Source organism: Neltuma alba, unplaced genomic scaffold (genome assembly GCF_004799145.2).
Source record: "Neltuma alba isolate B1F8T4 unplaced genomic scaffold, ASM479914v2 tig00011201_pilon, whole genome shotgun sequence".
In the NCBI taxonomy this organism is placed as follows: domain Eukaryota; kingdom Viridiplantae; phylum Streptophyta; class Magnoliopsida; order Fabales; family Fabaceae; genus Neltuma; species Neltuma alba.
Window position 1 is genome coordinate 5,411 of NW_021635925.1, and position 19,100 is coordinate 24,510.

A 19,100-nucleotide genomic window follows, 5' to 3' on the forward strand; every position below is an offset into this window, starting at 1 on the left:
ACCACCTCAAGTAGTGTCAGAGATATGGGGAACTCACAGGCAAGAGATTTCTATGTGAGTAGCTTCAGAACATTAAACCGCAGGAACATACATTGAATGGTTCATCTAACTGCATTTATTTTTCTCAGGCAAGGGTTGAAGCGCGTCGTTTCCAGCTGCATTGCATTACTGTCTGTCATTCCTGACGTAGGCTCTGACTTTCACAACATTTAGGCAAAGATAGTGACTTTAACTGTATATATATGCAGGACATGCCTCTCATCAGGCTCCTTCATAAGCTATTACCGACTGCCTCAGGCTTTCAACTTATTCAACTGTGAATCATGATAATGCGGACATGGTTCTTTCATTGTATGTAACAAATCTGTTTGAAATGATTATCTATTTGTTTAATCTAAAAGACTAAATATATTAGCGTATTGTTTACTAATCAGATATAAATGCTCCAATATATGTTGGCAAAAAAATAAATAAATAACTGCTCCAGTATCTACCAGAACAAAGTTAATTTTACCAATCAGATATCAAATATATATGGTTTATATATAGACTTTTTGAAAAATGAGACTTGGGGAGTGGAGCCGGGTCTAAGTTTCCCATTCACAATACCACACCACAGTCCACGGCTTCCAAAACCGCATCCAAAGATACCCTTCCCTTCACGTCTTCTTGTCGGATTTGTTTCTGCGTTGTGATACTCCCTTGTGTTCTATTGATGGATCATATATTAATGGTATTTTGTCACCTTTTTTTTAAAAAAAAGTGTTCTGTTGATGGAGAGGCTTTGTGGTTTTTTTTCTATAACACATTATATTGGCTGTTCATTACTACCTTCGGCATTAAATATAAGGTACTACTCGTATAACTTTTTTTTACTTTTTTTACTCCTACTAATTGTTAACATGGGAAAATGATAAACTTTTTCCAGGATGTATTTAATATAGATGAAATATAAAACTTATTTGGTATGTAGACAGAATTAGTAAATTTTTTCCTTTTAATTTTGATAAAAAAAATGTCGAAATTGACCAACAAAGGTAGATTGGAGATTTGCTATAAGATGCAACAAAAAAAATATAATTATTAAAAAGTTTCAATAACAACTTTTAATGTAGAAAATGACAATTCCTCATTTATTTTTGAAGTTTTTTTAGTAGTTATGTTTTTTTTTTCCTTGGGACCTCACAAGTAATTATCCTAAGATTAATCCAATTAATAAAAAATTGGTTCATAATTCACAAAATCATGATTTCAAATTTTATTACCTATATGAGACTTTGCTAGTAATCTACACATAAGTATTTTTATAAATGTTCTTTAAATCTTGATATACGTCCTACGCCAGGGAGTTGTTGAACTTTCAATTAGACAAAATGCATGAACCTACATTAATTAATTTACTGTTATCTAACTCAAGTAGTAAAAGCAGCTTCACATGGCCTAATCATTCTAGATTGAGCCGCAACCACAAATCCAGACCAACAAAGACAACAGCCGATACACTGACTTAACCGGACCTATTGTGTTTTTTTTTTTTTTTGTTGATAAATACTGATTAGTTTATGAGACCACCTCCACTCCATGGCATTACGAATTAAACGTTATATTTAGAACTGAACGTAGCACTATTATTTTTCTTGATATACTCCCTCCGTTCCGTATTATAATATCCAATTTCTTAAATAGATTTATCTCTTTTTATAAGATTTTTTTAAGTTTATCTGAATATTTAATGCATTATTACCTATTTTATTTTTAATTTAATGCATTTAATACATTCTCTTTCATATTTACTCATTTATATATAGAGATATGTTTGGAAAAAAAATTACATTTACTACATATTAATTACTTTTAACTAATTTTAACTATTTTTTTAAATTGTATAATTTAGTTAAAAAAATTTATAATAAAAACGGAGTAGTATATCATACAATAAATGTATCTTCTTTTTTCCCTGAAAATTTGTGGTGAGTGGTGCGGGCTACGTTGGGATGGGCAACGTTACGAACTTCACTCCACAATGCATTGGAAGTCTGGAATCACTCCTCCCAGTCCCCTGGTCTGTCTCAATGCTGTGACATCCTCCCTATTACAATATACTGGTACTTGCTCTCGTTTTATTTATAAATTTTAAATTTAAAAATAAATATAGTTTATTTTATAAGTTTTAAATTTAATGTATTTTTTTTATTTTTGTCCTTAATTATTTATTTTCTCTCTTTTGCTATACCCTTTTGTCACATTTCCCAATACATTTTTTTCATCATTTTTTTTATTTATTATAAGGCGCATTTGAAAACAAAATTATATTTTTAACCTATTTATTATTTTTAATTAATTTTAATTACTTATTCGTTATCTGTAAATTAGTTATTTTTTAATGAATACTGGAGGAAGTAATACAAAAAACATAATTATGTTAGTACGTGTATCAAAAAGTTTATTAAAATTTTATTAGGATTAATATGTAAATTTACGAAAGTTTTACTTAGAATGTATACAAAATATAACTTCTAAACAAGATTGGAGAAAGTATATATTTGACGGGGACAAACATTCATATTATCAGTGGAACCCCTAAACACCAACCTTCCGTCGACTTTGACTTTGCAAAAGTCTTTTTTTTTTTGAGCAAAAAAGTCCATATTATTGATAGTCAAAAGAGTACAACCACTAATAGCCCAAAGGCCAAAAAAAAAAAACACTCAAAAGTCCTAACATACAACCAAACACAACAAACTAACCAAAAGAAAAAAGAAACAACCGCAGCACGGAAACAAAAACTGACAAAGCAAACAAAAGAATTAACCAATGCCCGTTCTAGCACTGCAAGCCTCCAAACAATCTTCCGAATCAGCAATCAACACAGCAACCAAAGGAGATGGTGGCATCGAAATCCATCCCTCAGGAACCATTCCCCTTAATGCCTCAGCTGCAAGACAGTTAGCAGCCTTATTTCCCACTCTACTAATCCAAGCCACATTCCAACTTTGTTTAGATGATAGGACATCCAAACACTTCTGCACTATATCAGAACAACACCACTCACCCCCGCAGTAATCCCTCCTCCTTAGAATGCCATATAACTCCTGACAATCCATCTCAAAAACCACATTGTTCCAGCTTTTTTCCTCTGCTATAATCAAAGCTGAATAAAGAGACAAGCATTCAGTCATAAAAGGAGAGGAAGACTTTGCAAAAGTCTATATACTATTAAATATATTTTGAACATATCAAACATTTTAGTTGTCTTTTCTTTTTTGCCAACGAACATTTTATTTTTCTACATATTCATTGAATGCTTACTATCACACTCATCGCAAAACATAATAATGTCGGTCAAAAAAAAATGTCACTTTATCTTCCACAGGCCAGCTGTTGGTCATTGAATGAACATGCTGGCTCCTATCATTATTCATCACATTCTAGAAGGATTTTTTTAAGTCTCAGTTACTTCTGTAATATTACCTCTAATAGTAAATATAAAAACTATTTTATGATATAAATTATATTATGAAATGAATCTTATATTTAAAATTGAGTAAGTTACATTTGAATATATAATTTATTGCATTGATCATTTTAAATATGTGGGCTACTTATATTTGGGCCGATATAATCATTCCGTGATTCCCCAAGACGTACAAACATAAGTGGGAAATGTGCAATTACCATTGCATGTAACTTTTGGGAAGGGGGTACAAATTGGGTAAAAAATTATTCTTTTTTTTATAATAAAATTGAATATATTCATCAAATGGAGAACATTAAAAAAAAAGAAAAAAGTTACGAAAGGTGGGGATGATCTCTAACAATTCCTCGGACTTCGGGTGATGAAGACGTGATTGGGCTCAAAGAGGCGTTGTTGGACTTAGTTTTCCAAATAATATATGGGCCAACTTATCGGATTGGCCCAAACATGACAACGTGACTTTTATCAGTTTATGTAACAAAAAGAAAATCTTCTTTGTCTTTTATTTTCTAATATTAGATTTTAAATTTATTTTAAAATTTGTTTTTATTTAATTTTTTGAACTAAAGTATGAAAAGATTAACTTAAAACACCGAAATATATGTATAGCAGATGACATATTATACTCATGAATCATACTTATATTTGTACAATTTTATGTCCTTGCCAATTAAAATTTCAAACAGAATTTTTTTACTAATTTTCTCTTGAGATTAATCAGAATATGGGCCTGTGGAACGTTTTGGCGGCGAACTGGCGATTATTATTCACGGCAGTCTTCCCCGCCCCAAACTTGAACGAGTTCGAAGTCATCCTTCCTTTTCCGTCGGCCTGCGGCCTTATTCTTTATTACAGCCTCCATCTCCACGAATACCTGAACTTCTACTCGTTTCCGTTGACTTCGTGGCCGGTGGCTCTGTTGTCGTGAGGGATGGAATGTCATTAATGTGAAGCTCTGAACGTCGATGATTAATGATTTTTGGAACAGGAATTGTTGCTTCTTCTCTCTCGGCGTGAATATAAATTCTGGAATTCTTGTTTCGTAGATAGGATGGACAATATTGATAGATGAGAAATATTCAGACCTTGATTAATGCTTGGCGGTTTTTAGGGCAAATTGAGTTTGGCTGCGCTTAAGTGTGGTTTGGTTACTCAGTGATTTGGGTTGAAACTCGGTTTTGCGATTTCAAACTTGAAATCAAACATATACTCGAACTTCTTCAGCTCATCATACTGTCTTTCTTATCATATTAATCAACGGCGTTGCCAGACTTTAAACGGACTGGCGGCGGAGACTTCAAAGGTTGTTCTTCGAAGGAAGAAGTTACAGAAAGGACTGCGATTGAAAGGTGAAATTTTCTGCTTATTATTCACGAACTTTCTTCTTTCTTTATAGTTATTATGAAATGGTATTCTTACTTGTAACTGGCACAGGAGTATGGACACAAATGTATCGTCCCATGATCACCAGGATCAAGAAGAATATGTTTTGCTTGATCTGGATAGTGTTTCTGGGAGTCTTGACATTCCTCCAAACGCTAAATATGTTCTAACTGTATGTATTAACATTCAGATCATTATCCTTTTCTTTAAGAAAAAATTACTCTTAAAGTATCATATCAATATTGTGTACCGTTCAAAATGGTTTGTAAATAAAAATTCTCTGACTGTTTATGACTCATGTGGTTATTGAAGAATGCATTATAAATGTGAGTCTTTTTAAAATAAATTATTAGAATAATGGCAAGTGTTGATAGTTTAACTAGTTTTCTTCCTTGGCCAAATAATCTCATATCCTGTTTTGAAAAGCCAACTTTGTTTCAGTTCAAAGGAACTGAATCTTGTCGCTGTCATTTTTTTCTCTGCCTTTTTCTATGCCTTTTGCAATGGTTTGTTTGTAAATTTATTATCTGTTGATTTATCAGATCTTAACTTAGCAAACTGTTCTTATATTATGTATCATTAATTGTAGGGCCTAAATACATTGAACCCACTGTTGATCATTGATGACAAATTGAAGCTGGTAAGTTACCTTTGTATTAAATTTGGATATGAATCTACAAAAGACAAACTTGTTCTTGACATGATACATGTTCTGTCTTTTTACTTTTCCTCAAATTGATTGCACTATTTATCCATGAGAGTGAAATTCTGTCTTATTCCTTGTGCGAAAAAAAATAATAGCAGCATTTTGATAGAAGTTGAAAGTATCCACAATATTCTCACTCTCCGTCAATGCACGGTGCCTTGAGTGTCCGTTACGTTTAGCTAATTGCTGCTGCATCCTGGAACTAGTTTCGCGCATTGTTTGTCTATTGTGGCCCTGTTTATTCTTTACTAGCTTTCCTATTTATCTTCGATACATTTGGATTAAAATTTCATGACTGATATTTTCCATCTGGTACAAACTGCTTCCTGGTGGATATTTCGTCGATTTTTTCCTTTCTACAAATTCTCATGTGAATCTAGTGATGATGTCCGGAAGATTTATACTTTATAGCCATTCATTTGGAAGCAACTATGTACGTTAGATGTTATATAATGATGGGCTTATGATTAATAGCCAAGGCTTGAGGGAATGTTGTTGAGGTGGCCTAGTGGTTGCAACTGACACATAGGTTGTGAGGTGTGTGGTGTGAAATTGAGAAAAGTAGTAGAGCGGCTAGTGGGAAAAATGTATTGTGACTTGAGGTGTGAGAGACAGGAGAAACCATTTGGCTTGTAGGGTCTCTTGAATATTTTGTGATCTTGTTGTTTATTTTCCTTTCTTACTGTAACTATGACTGCCATAAGCTCCCATCCTATTGCCCATTTACTGCGGTGGGCAGGGATATCAATTATCATAGCCTTGTTTCATAAATAATATCAGCTTTAGTGTCGGGGTTCCATCAAGTGATTGATTATTTAAATGTAACCTTCTGCTAGTGATTCCTGAATTGAATTGTTAGAATTATAACTAGTTTTTCAATCATGATTTACGGAATACGAAGTATGTAATAAGGGTTTTGTTTTGGTTTACATGAAACATTCTTATAAATGTTTTTTATCGATATCCCAAACAGGCCCGTAGTTATTTGTGCAGATGCTGCGGTGGAATTTAGCTTTCGTTCTGTAACCACTCTGTTTTCATTTTTTCTGTCCTTTGAATGTATGATGACTATTTTAAGGATTGTTGTTGTGATTCCTCATTGTCTATTACAGGTTGGGGAATATGAGGAGACCATTGGCACATGTATTGTCTTTACAGAAGAAGGTGAGTTACAATTATGTGCTGAAATCTTCTGGGGAAAGAAAAAAATCCGAGAGTTGGAGGATTAGAATGAATTGTCAAGCACTCCTTGTTTGCTAGTATTTAAATATTGTTATAACGGTTTCCTCATAACTGAATTTAGGAAGCTGCTTCTTCTGCATGTCGTCCAAGTGAAGAGAAACATATCTACTGTCTGGCTCAAAATAGGACGAGAATAGTGGACCATTATTTTTCGCACGAATGTCAATGCCCTTCCTTATAAGAAATTTTCTCTGTTTCAAGATGCAGTTGCCAAAGTTTTCAGTTACTCCATCTTGAAGTATATTTTTATCTGTAACTGAACTAGTAATTGGGGATTGTAGCACAGCCAATCAGAAGATCAAAACAACTAATTGTATTGCCTAAAAAATTGCCAAGCTGTAATTACCCGTTAATAATGCCTTTTCTTCCGATGTAAAGAAGACAACCGTACTATAGTCGAAGACTTCTTTTGTTAGAGACTGGTTTAGCATATATACTCTCTGTCTTCCCACAAGTAAGAGTTTGTATAGTTCAAGTTGTATGATAAAGGTTTTTACTTTGCAGATACTCCTGTGGTTCATGAAGAGACAGGCCCATCTGAAGTGAATCTTTTCTCTGGAACTAAAATAATTGATTCGAGTCAACCTCCAACGAAGCAAGTAAAACCTTCGTGTCAACTTCACAAGGTTCTTAAGTTCAGAATAGCACCCGATTCTGAAACGCAAGCTGGATAGGCTTAAATGTTGTAATATATACTGCAAATGCAAGCGTATTATACTTTCTCTCTAGTTTAATGCTTGACTTTTACATTCATTGTATGTTGTACTTAATCTTAGCTTTGCTAATCTTTGGTTCAATTGGTGTAATGTCCTTCAAACTATCTTTCACTCATCTTAGGTTAACTATTGCTTCCAGTTCTTGATATAAAAATTAAATAACTAATTTGAGGATATTAAAAAAACTAGTTAAATTTAGTTATTTGTTAAAAATATGTATTGATTTTTCTAAACTATCAGTTTTAATATATACGTTGAGTGATTAGAATCATCTTTTAATGAGAATTTTTTACAATCAATAGGGATATTTTGGGGTTTGGCAAAAAGAGAGAGGATATTTTGGGGGGGAAATGGAAGACAAAATAGGTTGATGTCTCATATCTAAGAGTTAAAATCAAAATTAGTCTCAACTAACTATTATATTAAAGGTAAGAGGTAGGATGTTATGTAATCACCCAAGATGGAATGTACATCAATCCACTTTGCAATGAGTATAGGTGGCTGCTAGGTTTATTGTCTTAGTGGCAAATTAGATTAACAATCCAATCTCATTAACCAGTCTAATGATCCATTTAAGAATTCATCATCCAAGATAAACCCTTAACTTCTTAACCCTTTGCTTAATGCTTTGCTGATCTTACCCGACCCAGTTGTGTGGGTTTTTTTTTTTTGGGGCCAATAAGTTGTGTGGGTGTAAAACAATGAAAAAGTGGGGGCATGATTTCAACCACATAACGGCATAGATGTATATTTCAGAAGTTTTCCCCGCAAGCGAAAAAGTTTTGCTACAAGAACCTAACGTTTAAAATATGTAAAGACAGGGATGACTTTCAAAAAATTTTAAACTAAGGAATCTATTGGGAACAAGCGCATCATTAGATGAAAAAGCAGATTCCACTAGGATTGATGATGGGTTTTGGGAGAAGCTACCGAAGAAAAGCCTAGACTATCAAAATTAATCCAAGATTATAGGCCAATAACCAATCTATGCATGTTTCCTCCAAAATAATTCTAGTCTTGTTGGCTAAGTTGAAGTAGTTTCTTCAAGATTTAACTGCTCCAAATCATAGTCGCTTTCTGAAATGGATTAATTTCACACAACATTCTATTGGCAGCACAATATTAGGGGTCCAGTATAAGAAAAACTCAAGTACAAGTGGGGTTGGTGAGTTTTAAAGTAGAGTTTGCTAAACCCTTTGATGAGGCATCTTGGGAATTATTTTCTTAGATAATTAATGCGGCTAATGAAATTTTTATATGTAGGAGTTCAAATGATTATGCTTCTTGTTAAATACTAACCAATATTGGATCCCTCACAAGAATAATATCAACCAATACATGATATATATACACACTTGGAATATCAAATAGAAAGGGCTGTTTCACAAAAGATACATCTAAATAATTGCTCCATAGATCCTGTATCTATCTATATGAAAAAAAAAAATCATGTAACAAGGGAGATTCCTATTTGTATAAATAATGCTTTGAATGTAAAACGAGTACTAAGAAATTAACGATACTTTTTTATCTTTTAAGTTGTTTTGCCAGATTGGTCGCTCAAGACCTTTAGTCTCTATCCAAACTTAATAATAAAAAAAAATTAGGATCACTTTCTTATAAACTCGCTGATGTAGTTCATGGCTTATTAGTAGAAGCTCTCTTGTGGGATCCTCATATATACACACATAAGAGAAGGTGATCCTCATTTTTTAACCTTCTCCTTATTTGTGCTAGTTTCATATATGCATCTCTGACCCGCAAGCAAAGCAACGAAAAATTGAGTGGCATCGATGTTTGCGAAGACTAGAAAAAAGTTTCTCTCTCTCTCTCTCTCTCTCAAAATACACGAAAATGAATGGAGATTTTTTTTTTTGGGACTGAGAAAATGAGTGGAGATTAACAAGAAGCTTGAATATGTCCTTTGTCCTGTCTTCCTCTTTCCCCACTCCTTCCACGTACTATCTTTTCACCTTTGTTGAAAGAAACTTTACTATTTCTGCCTTCTCCCTAGATTAAAAATTTCAAACATTTCAACTGAGGAGAATTAAGTCCTCAGAGTATTTACCAATTATTTTTTAAAAAAAATTATTATTACCTCGAAAGAAAATTGGACCAATATTTAATTTAATTGATAAGAATTTAACTCATTTTTCAAGTATTGATTATAAAAATTATTGCCAAAACTTAGTTGATACTTGATGGTTCCCCTATAATTGATGTTTGTAAGCATGCCTCGACCTATAAAATTTGACTATGACCCATGTGACCTAATTAATTCATCATTATACAAATTTGGATCTTGCCAGTCATAATCTCTATGCCTATTAGATTTTGTAATTTTACGTCTTTTTAATATATATTATGATTTTTTTTACATAATTTATTTTTGACCTCAAATTGGTATTCCTCTAGTCATATTTATAGGACAGAGAAAGAATGTATTTTTTGGTCCTATTTATAGGGTATTAAAAAAAATTTTTTTGTATAAGTGTATAATTTTACCCCTCATTTATTATTGTATTAACTTTATTTATATGAGGTATAATGTATATTAAACAAGAATAAAATTAAAAATTTATTAAATTTTAAATAAGAGTTAATAAAATTTAAAATTTTTCTTAGTCCAAATTTAAAATATTTGATAAATAGGTCCAAAGGAATACATAATTCTTAACGAACTTTGATATGCTCGTAGTTTCTCCCTCCAATTTGGAACCCGTGACAAAACTTATGCTGACGTGGCGACAAATTAAGAGTCCACGTGTGATGAAGCTCCACGACAAAAACAGATGACAGAACCAGCAGAGGCAGGGATGCTGTTTTACCAGGCTTCGAGAAGCCATGAAATTCCCCGCTCTGAGATTCATTCGTCCCTGCCTTAATCTTCTCTAGAGAGAGAAAAGATTCGCAAGCAAGACTTCATTAGAGAGAGAAGGGCAGCATGACAGCAAGGAAATGTCATAAACAATGCCAATCCAAACCCTAGCGTAGCTTTTTGTGCTTTCATTGTGGAAATTGAAGCCCCACCAAACCCATCACTATCTCGATTCGTTTCTCTGTTGTTCATTTTTGTGTTTTGCTGCAACCATTAATTCAGCAACTTGGAACTTGAGCTCGACGATTTTCGGCCAAGAAAAAGAGCCATCGATTGGCCCCGTAAAGCCAGTTCGTTTCAATTGTATTCCTCGGTAAGGTTTCGCCAATGGTTTGCTTTCCTTTAACTACTACTCACATTAAATTAATGCTAAAACTTTTAGTTGAAAGATCCTCCTTTGTTTCTCCTGCGCTAACTGAATTCGTATCACATATTTTCACCATCATATCAGTGTGTTCAATCTAACTTGCTTTCTTCCTGTATTCTCCCTTTGCCCCTTTTTTTCTTGACAAGGGTGTTATTGATTTGCAGGGAAAGTTCCAAAATTTCTTTGATTATACGGTAATTGTGGGGATTGTGATTAGTTCCCTTCTGATGTTTTATTTCCAATCACTGTTTCAATCACCCGCAAATTATCCATTCTGGTACTCAATTTCCCATCCTTTTCTTCCCTCTGATGTCTTCTTTATATGTTGCTTCAATTGCCTGAGATTTCGTCTCAAAATTTGAAACTCTGCTCCAGAAGTGAGTCTGTACTTGTTGTCACTGTGAAATTCAACTCCTGTGATTGTTAAGATTTCGTCTGAGTCTCCAATTTGTTTCAATCGCAAAACAATTTCTTTGGCGGGATTGAAGAGAAGCTGTTAAGGATGGGAGATCGCTTTAGACCTCTTTCCATTGAGGAATTGCCATCACATTTAATTCTAGAGATCCTATGCTCAGGCAGGCTTAGTGCAGTCGACCTTGTTTGTTTAGAGCTGACTTCGAAGACTTTTGGTGGGAATCACGGTTGGTACCCTTCCAAGTTTCGGTCATTGGTGAACTTCGCCGCATATCAACTATCTGCCTCCCATCTTATCTATTCAAGTATGAGTTTGAATTCTCAGAGGGAGTTATATGATCGATGTGGTGGAAACTGGAAGCGAACTTTGAGATTTTTGCAGTCCCTGGAACAATCTTCTGGGATGGCCGAGACATCATCAGGCAATGTACTGTTTCCTTTTGTGAAGGAATCATTTTATTTATGTTCGGGATCATCTTTGGAGTAACGGAGCTAAATTTGTAGTATAAAGTATAAACTGTTATGTTTCTTAAAAAGCTACGAAGTCATTTGTGGTTTATGAACAATTTTTAATTGGGATAGCTCTATTCAATTTATCTATACCCCTTATTGTCCTAGATGAAAAAGTTACTCATTTTTCTTAAAAAGATTATTCTGAAGGATCGGATACTTTTCCTTTAACTTGCAACTTAAGGTTTTTCAAACAGAAGACGTGATACAACTCTATTTCTCTGTCTCCTTCCACATAATGATCGTATTTTAATTAGAGATTTTATTGATGCATCTGTAAATAATAACAGGTAATCCAAGAAAAAAGATATTGGACTTTTCTATGTTTTAAAAGTTTAAGTTTCATAGTGTTGACAGATTTATGTATTACCTTTGTTTCTCCCCCCTTCAAAAACGCATTTCATATGGAAATTAGTTATAACTGTTGCAAACTTAATATCTTGTTGTCTTCTGCCCGTTCTTTCGATAGAAATGTCACACATATATATTTATTGGTGGAAGGCATTTTATTGGCAGATGCAAGTTACGACTGGAAAGTATCACACCTTTTTTGTCAGCAATTTTTCTGCCTACTCTTGTGGTTCTGGATTGTGTGGTGTGCTTGGTCATGGTCCTGAAACAACACAATGTGTGGCATTTACGAGGCTTGATTTCCCACCGTTGGCTCGTGTGGCTCTGGTGTCAGCCTCCTATAATCATGCAGCTTTTGTCATGCAATCTGGAGAGGTTTGTAACTGCTTCTCCTTTATTGAGACAGCTCTATGAAGCCACTAGTTATTTGTTTGCTTCCTGCCCCTGCACTCCTACTATATATCAAATTTCAGTACGAGATTGGGGTAGATCTATGCTTTGATTTAAACTGCTTTTGCATGAAGGGGCAGGCTAGAAGTATAGATCGAGACATTTTTGGAAATCTACTTTGTTCTTTGCTTATTTCTTTTTATCATTTTGCTTCTCTTTTGTTCTAAAATAAATTCCTTAATGTCAAACGGCTGAAGAATGTTCTGATGGGAATTAGAAGAGACTAAAACCAGAGTAGAAATTTTGGAGCCTACAAGCTTCCACCAATGCCATCTATGACAAAAGTTGCTAATGAAAGAAGTGAGTTGCACAAAAACAATTCCTGGAGTTCTTTCTACTTATACATCTTTTTCTCTAGTAATGAAATGGGTTGTTGGATTACTTCTCGTTGCTTAGGCAATGCCTATGTTGCTTTGTCTTCATGTTAGTGGAGCAATATCTTAAAGGTGCAAGCCTTTTGACTGGACTAGCCCCAAAGCTACTTCCCAAGGTTCTTTTTTACATTAAAAAGAAAAGGAAAGGGGGAAAAGGAAATTTCTAGATGCTTGAATATACTCTTTCTCAAAAAAAATCAAAGGTCTTTTTTGGAAAGGCTGTAGCTTTTGGTTGTGATGCTTTTTGACTGAGATACAAACTTTATCTGTTGGATCTTCTTCAGGGCACTTCTTTAGTGGTTTCTAAAATCTGTTCTTTCAAGAAGCAACTTGGAGGAATTTTTGAAAACTGATGTAGCAATATAAATGCGTGATTGATTAAAAAAAAATGTTTAAATTTTGATAGTTGTCGTCTCTGGCATCGAAAAAGATGGCTTTTGAATTGATTTATTGCTACTTGCTTCCATCATCAACGTGAGATATTATGTTTGACTGATGTAGGTATTCACGTGTGGAGACAATTCTTCATCTTGCTGCGGCCACAAAGATACAAGCCGTCCGATTTTTAGGCCAAGGCTTGTTGAAGCCCTAAAGGGGGTACATTGCACGCAGGTAAATTATATAGTTCATCATCCATAAGATGATTATCGTTTTGCTGGTTTGAAAAATAATGATTGTTAGAAGACTATATGTTCATACCAAATTTGTGTCTAGAGAATATCCTTTCTTAGCTGATATTAACAGTAAATCGCATGCTGTAATCTTCTGCATTCCATTAAGATTGTTCTGCTAAGGCTTTTACTATAGCTGCTGAAGTAAGGGGGCTTCTCTCAGGTTGCAGCAGGGCTTAACTTCACAGTATTCCTCACCAGACAAGGTCATGTGTACACGTGTGGGACCAACACTTGTGGCCAACTTGGTCATGGTGACACTCAGGATATACCATCCCCCAAACTGGTTCAAATGCTTGGTGGGGTTGGTCCTGTTGTTCAGATTGCTGCCGGACCAAGCTATGTCTTAGCTGTCATGGATAATGGAATAGTATACTCCTTTGGATCAGGTTCTAATTTCTGTCTTGGCCATGGTGAGCAACATAATGAGTTTCAGCCACGTGCTATTCAGACATTTAGAAGAAAAGGTATCCATGTGGTCCGTGTTTCTGCTGGTGATGAGCATGCAGTGGCACTTGATTCAAATGGATTTGTGAGTTCCGTCAGACAAGATGTTGTTTTGATTTTGCTGGTTATACCTTGATTTTGCGTTTCTCTAGTGCTTGTAAGTATTCATAGTTTGTTATTGTTGTTCCAGGTATATACATGGGGCAAGGGCTATTGTGGTGCTTTAGGCCATGGGGATGAAATTGACAAGACAACTCCAGAGATCTTGGCCAGTCTCAAGAGTCACTTGGCTGTTCAGGTATTGTCCCTACAAGTTTTGATAATCTGTTTTGTAAAAGAAAAGAAAAACAAAAACAATAAATGGCCAAGTTGCAAATAACCTCATTTAGCTTTGAACTTCTGGCAAATCACCCCCTCTATTCTTAATTTTGGCAGCTTGCCACTTGTTCATTCCTTTTATTTTCTTGACTTCTTAGTAAGTTGAAGAGATTATTTGTCACATAACTTCAAGTGGCTGATATCAAAATCAAAGCCACCGAGTATCATTTGCCAAAGGATCAAAACTGAATTTTACTGTTATTATATTCTATAAAAATCCAGCCTTTGTAATTTGGAAAGTTGTAAAATTCAATCATCTCTATCGTTTGATTTTGAGACTGCCTGTTCCTATCCGTAGTCAAGCTTTTTGTTATCTGTAGGTCTGTGCGAGAAAGAGGAAAACTTTCGTTCTGGTTGATTCTGGTTCAGTCTTTGGCTTCGGATGGATGGGATTTGGAAGCCTTGGATTTTCGGACAGAAGGCTATCAGATAAAGTCATGAAGCCACGAATCCTCGATACTCTTCGGGCCCATCATGTTTCTCAGATCAGCACTGGGCTGTACCACACAGTCGTAATCACTAACCGAGGACAGATCTTTGGTTTTGGAGACAATGAAAGAGCACAACTCGGACAGGACACAGTAAGAGGATGTCTTGAGCCAACGGAAATTTTCATTAAAGATACAGATGACGAAGATCTAGATGCTATTTCAGAAAGAGACTGACAATTCCTCGAGCAACCAGTCTTTTGTGGAGGTTTGTTCCATTTGATATCAGACAGACACCAAATTTTTTTAGTCTGTCGCTGTTAAGATTGCTACTTTATGTTGTATTATAGTGATAAAAGAGGAAACTTAACCCTAGAGATTATTGTCGTTGTTCTCATCATGTTTATGTTTTGAGGAAACCCATAATCTCGTGTTGAGACTGGTGATTGACAAGATGGGACTTTTCAGGAGGAATAATGAAGTGGACGATAATCGATTCATCAAGCCACTTCTTATCAAATTTTTCCATTGTTTTTTTGAGATAATTATTTTTTTATATTGACCTCGTAGAATGAAAATTACTTAAAATGAATTAAACCAAACTTTTCATCTAACGTATTTTCACTTTAGACAATGATGTTCCTGGAAATCAAAATCAGTCATTTGTTCAATATGATCAAATATTGATCAATGGCGTTGTAAAATACGAAATTATACTCCTTTTATTTATAATGTAAAATTTAATTAACTATTTTGAATAGATTAAGAATGTTACTTGATTTAGTTAATGTCATATGTTTTTTCTTAAATATCCTAAGCATCTTCTTTAATTCTCTTCTTTTCTCTCCTACTTAATTATTGTTGAGGAATATTAATAGAGTTAATTTGGAAAAAAATTAATAAAAATATGAAATAAGCTTTACGTATAAGACTAATATCAACTCTCTAATTAAGTCTTACATTAAAGGGAAGAGGAGTAGCAAGTTTTCCAATTCGGGCATTCTAGCATTCAAGGTCTTCGTGTTCAAACCTCTTAACGGAAAAAACATTATTTTTTCAAAAATAAATAATTAAATATCATTGATCAGCCAGGATTGAAGGTTTTGTTTCCTAGCAACAACTTTGAAGTACTAACAAGAATTGGTCTAGTTAGTAAGGAGTCAGCTCATAACCCGCAAAGTTGTGAGTTCGAATTCCACTGTCGATGTGAGGACTTTATTAGTGGGTAATCTGTCAGTACTTTTGTCAGCGCTCTCTGAGCCTGGAGGCATGCCTTAGCCCTGGTGAGCTCCTAGGACCCAACTCACCTAAATTCTTTTGTATAAAAAAAAAAAAAACAACTTCGAAGTGGGAAAACAAAGATCATTAAAATGGCTGGAGCATAAATGGCAAAATAAAAGAGCAATGATGTTATTTGTCAAATTTTAAATCCCAAGTATCAGCTCCAAAGCTGCTATTCTTATCATTATATTCATAGTGCTATTTGACATCCAGATACCGTAGCTGAGAAAAATAACGAATATCAATCTACATCCATTAAATTAAAGCACCCATAAAATTGTGCTTTAGATCACCGTATGCAACAAGATCATGAGAAATTTAGTACTCTTTCAATCATTAATATAAAACATATTTAACTAATTTGATTAGATTAAATAAGTTAGGTACTCCTCCGGTCCTAAATGTAAGACCCTTATACACACTAGCATAAGGGTCTTACATTTAGGACCGGAGGAGTAAGTTAGTTAATTATAAGAAATATGATATGTTTTTTCTAAAACACCATAATCATCTTTCTTAATATCCTCCTTCCCTTTTCTACTTGATTATAGTTGAGGGAGTTCATAGAGGAAATTTAGAGAAAAAATTGATAAAATGAGACATAGGTCTAATATTTAGAATCAAAATCAACTCAATAATTAGGTCATATATTAAGGACCGAAGGAGTTCTACTAATAGTCCGAAACCATAAATCTTGACAGTTAAAGAGGATATTTACTGGTGGGTGGTTAAAAATACAAACATATAATAAAAATAAAAATTTGTAAAAAGAGATATGGGTTTAACTTTGAGGTTTGAACTGCTTTCCACTTAGCATTAATCTAAAAGACAAAACAGTCCCCAAAAAATATGATGGATTTGTCTGAATAAAGAAACAAGTGTGATCCCTTAGCATGTTGCTTAGAAATCTGTCAACCTTTATTTATGTGATTACCAGTATTTGTCATGTTATCTTTCTTTAATCAATTGTCGTTTGCCTTGCTCCTTAATTTCAACACCATATCACATGGTGAAATTTTATTTTAATGCAACTTTCCTCGTAATTTTCAAATTCCAAGATTCAATCTGCATCAGAATCCTAGAAAACCAGTTTTTTAAATTAAGAAAATTAAGCATGGCTTGTTATATTTGTCACGTGAAATTATTGTGCATGTGAAAGTCATAATATATACTACCTCCGGTCTTAATTATAAGAGTCAGTTGACTAATTTGAGGAGATTAAGAAAGTAAGTTGAGTTAGTTATTTGTCCTAAATAGATGTTGTCTTTCCTAAAATATCCTTACTAATAAAATGTATTAACTAGAACTATAATTATTAGAAGGACTATCTTGGAAAAAATTGAGTAAATATGAGAGACAAAGTGGATTGGGATCTTATATTTAGAATCAAAATAAAAGTCAAACAAGGTCTTATATTAAGGACCAGAGGTAGTAGTTTTTTTTTTTTGCCAGATATAGATATAATTTAGTTGTTTAAAAGAATTGGTCAAATAACAGTTCGAGAATCTTTCAAAAAGTCGCATTTGCTCAAGTATGATTTTTTTTTTTTTTGGTAAGATGCTCAAGTATGATTTTTACTGCCGTGTTGAAGTACTTCCTTCATTTCATATTATCTGTCACATATATGATGTTTTATATCTCTCATAATACTTGTCAATTTTAGATTTTAAGATTGCATTAACTTTTTATTTTTGTAATGGGTTAATAACTTAATACTGTTATTACTCCTTTCATCAAATTTTGGTTTTGATCTCAGTAGTTTCAAATCATTGATTTTGATCCCTATAGTTTCGTAATTTTTTATTTAAATTTAACAAATAATCCCTATCCTTTTAACGAGTTTCGATTTTGATCCTTATATTTAAATTCAAATCAAGTCTTTAGAAAACTATAAAAACCAAAGCCAACTATTTTAAAATTACAGTGATTAAAATCAAAATTTGATTAAACGGTAAGGATCAACAATTCTATTAACATCTTTTTATTTTTTTCCCCTTATTAATTTCAGATTCAAAAAATGCATTAAATTATTAGTATTATTTAAATAAGACCAATGATATTTTTTAAAAAGCATGATGGATTAACTTTACAAAAATTGATGTTATTTAATAATTTTCTTAGTTTCTGTAAAATTTATTTTTGTGACAGGTGATGAAACCGCATGGTAAACTTGGGCCTGTCTCATGTAAAAACTCGTCCAAAAAAACAATGGCGCGATATATGATGGGCTTCTTTCATTTCATTTCAAATGTTTCATCAAACCTCTGGGAATTTATCTTCTAAAAATCTTATTCCTGAATTGTATCTAGTATGGGAATATTTGTGCAAAGCAAAAACGACAAATCTTAGATACAATTTGACATAATTGATATTATGTAACTAAATGATACTGGAGAGTCCTTTTTCTTTGTTGCACAGAATGTGAGATGAATTACAATATTTATGATTTAATAATAAAAATTATTATAGATTATATTTGTACAGATTTTCTTTTTTGACAAATTTGTCACAAGTGAGAAATTTTCAAAGGTTTTTGACATATAAAGTTACATTATTTGTTCCGGAACAAGTAATGTCACTTAACTGTAGGAATTGCATTTTACCGAATATGATTCTAAAAATTATTCGTCTCATAAGTTTATAAAAATGTTTGGGATAACAAGTCTTGCCTTTGGGAATGGGCTGCTGTCGTCTCCACTCTCCACCCAATTCATTTCGATAATCATTTCCTACTCTGAAGAAATTGTAAAATCAAAATCATTAAAAATAAGCTAACTAAAACTAATTATAGATGTTATAGGCATGTTGCTCATACTTCTATTTAAAAATAAAAAAACACCAAACACGCAATCTTTTTTTAACTATAGTTATAACTCTCCCCTTTTTGTGCATAACTACAGTGCGATTTTTTTTTTTTTTTAATTTGTATTGGTAAACAACTATAGTTATAACTGCTTACCTCAACCCGATGCACGTGATCGTAAAAAAGTATAAAGCGTCGTGCAATAATGGTAAAGAAACCCGCAGTA

General features: G+C 33.4%; 2 protein-coding genes across 4 annotated transcripts; both read left to right on the forward strand.

The window, feature by feature from the left end:
* Positions 1 to 4,236: 4,236 nt before the first annotated feature.
* On the forward strand, positions 4,237 to 7,635 carry LOC114762224 (general transcription factor 3C polypeptide 6-like). 3 transcript variants are annotated; one of them, XM_028951690.1, is made up of 5 exons: positions 4,237 to 4,824; positions 4,910 to 5,030; positions 5,448 to 5,498; positions 6,677 to 6,728; positions 6,868 to 6,956. In XM_028951690.1, the coding sequence occupies exons 2-5, from the start codon at positions 4,914 to 4,916 to the stop codon at positions 6,897 to 6,899; spliced, it is 252 nt and encodes an 83-aa protein (XP_028807523.1). In that variant the 5' UTR covers positions 4,237 to 4,824; positions 4,910 to 4,913; the 3' UTR covers positions 6,900 to 6,956. The 3 variants fall into 3 exon arrangements, with proteins under 3 accessions (XP_028807523.1, XP_028807521.1, XP_028807522.1); XM_028951688.1 differs by lacking the exon at positions 6,868 to 6,956 and adding an exon at positions 7,311 to 7,635 and having other exon boundaries at positions 4,240 to 4,824; XM_028951689.1 differs by lacking the exon at positions 6,868 to 6,956 and adding an exon at positions 7,311 to 7,635 and having other exon boundaries at positions 4,240 to 4,821; positions 4,908 to 5,030.
* A 2,706-nt stretch (positions 7,636 to 10,341) lies between these two features.
* Positions 10,342 to 15,310, forward strand: LOC114762226 (ultraviolet-B receptor UVR8). The gene is made up of 7 exons (XM_028951692.1): positions 10,342 to 10,713; positions 10,932 to 11,608; positions 12,208 to 12,417; positions 13,368 to 13,478; positions 13,701 to 14,069; positions 14,175 to 14,282; positions 14,683 to 15,310. The coding sequence occupies exons 2-7, from the start codon at positions 11,270 to 11,272 to the stop codon at positions 15,025 to 15,027; spliced, it is 1,482 nt and encodes a 493-aa protein (XP_028807525.1). The 5' UTR covers positions 10,342 to 10,713; positions 10,932 to 11,269; the 3' UTR covers positions 15,028 to 15,310.
* The last annotated feature ends 3,790 nt before the right edge of the window (positions 15,311 to 19,100 follow it).

What these genes read in the sequence shown, in the direction of transcription:
- LOC114762224 (XM_028951688.1), top strand. Translation starts at nt 4,914, where the DNA reads ATGGACACAAATGTATCGTCCCATGATCACCAGGATCAAGAAGAATAT. An exon ending in ACGCTAAATATGTTCTAACT is followed by an intron (nt 5,031 to 5,447) that starts GTATGTATTAAC and finishes CATTAATTGTAG; the next exon opens with GGCCTAAATACATTGAACCC. An exon ending in TTGATGACAAATTGAAGCTG is followed by an intron (nt 5,499 to 6,676) that starts GTAAGTTACCTT and finishes TGTCTATTACAG; the next exon opens with GTTGGGGAATATGAGGAGAC.
- LOC114762226 (XM_028951692.1), top strand. Translation starts at nt 11,270, where the DNA reads ATGGGAGATCGCTTTAGACCTCTTTCCATTGAGGAATTGCCATCACAT. An exon ending in AGGGGGTACATTGCACGCAG is followed by an intron (nt 13,479 to 13,700) that starts GTAAATTATATA and finishes GGCTTCTCTCAG; the next exon opens with GTTGCAGCAGGGCTTAACTT. An exon ending in CACTTGATTCAAATGGATTT is followed by an intron (nt 14,070 to 14,174) that starts GTGAGTTCCGTC and finishes TTGTTGTTCCAG; the next exon opens with GTATATACATGGGGCAAGGG.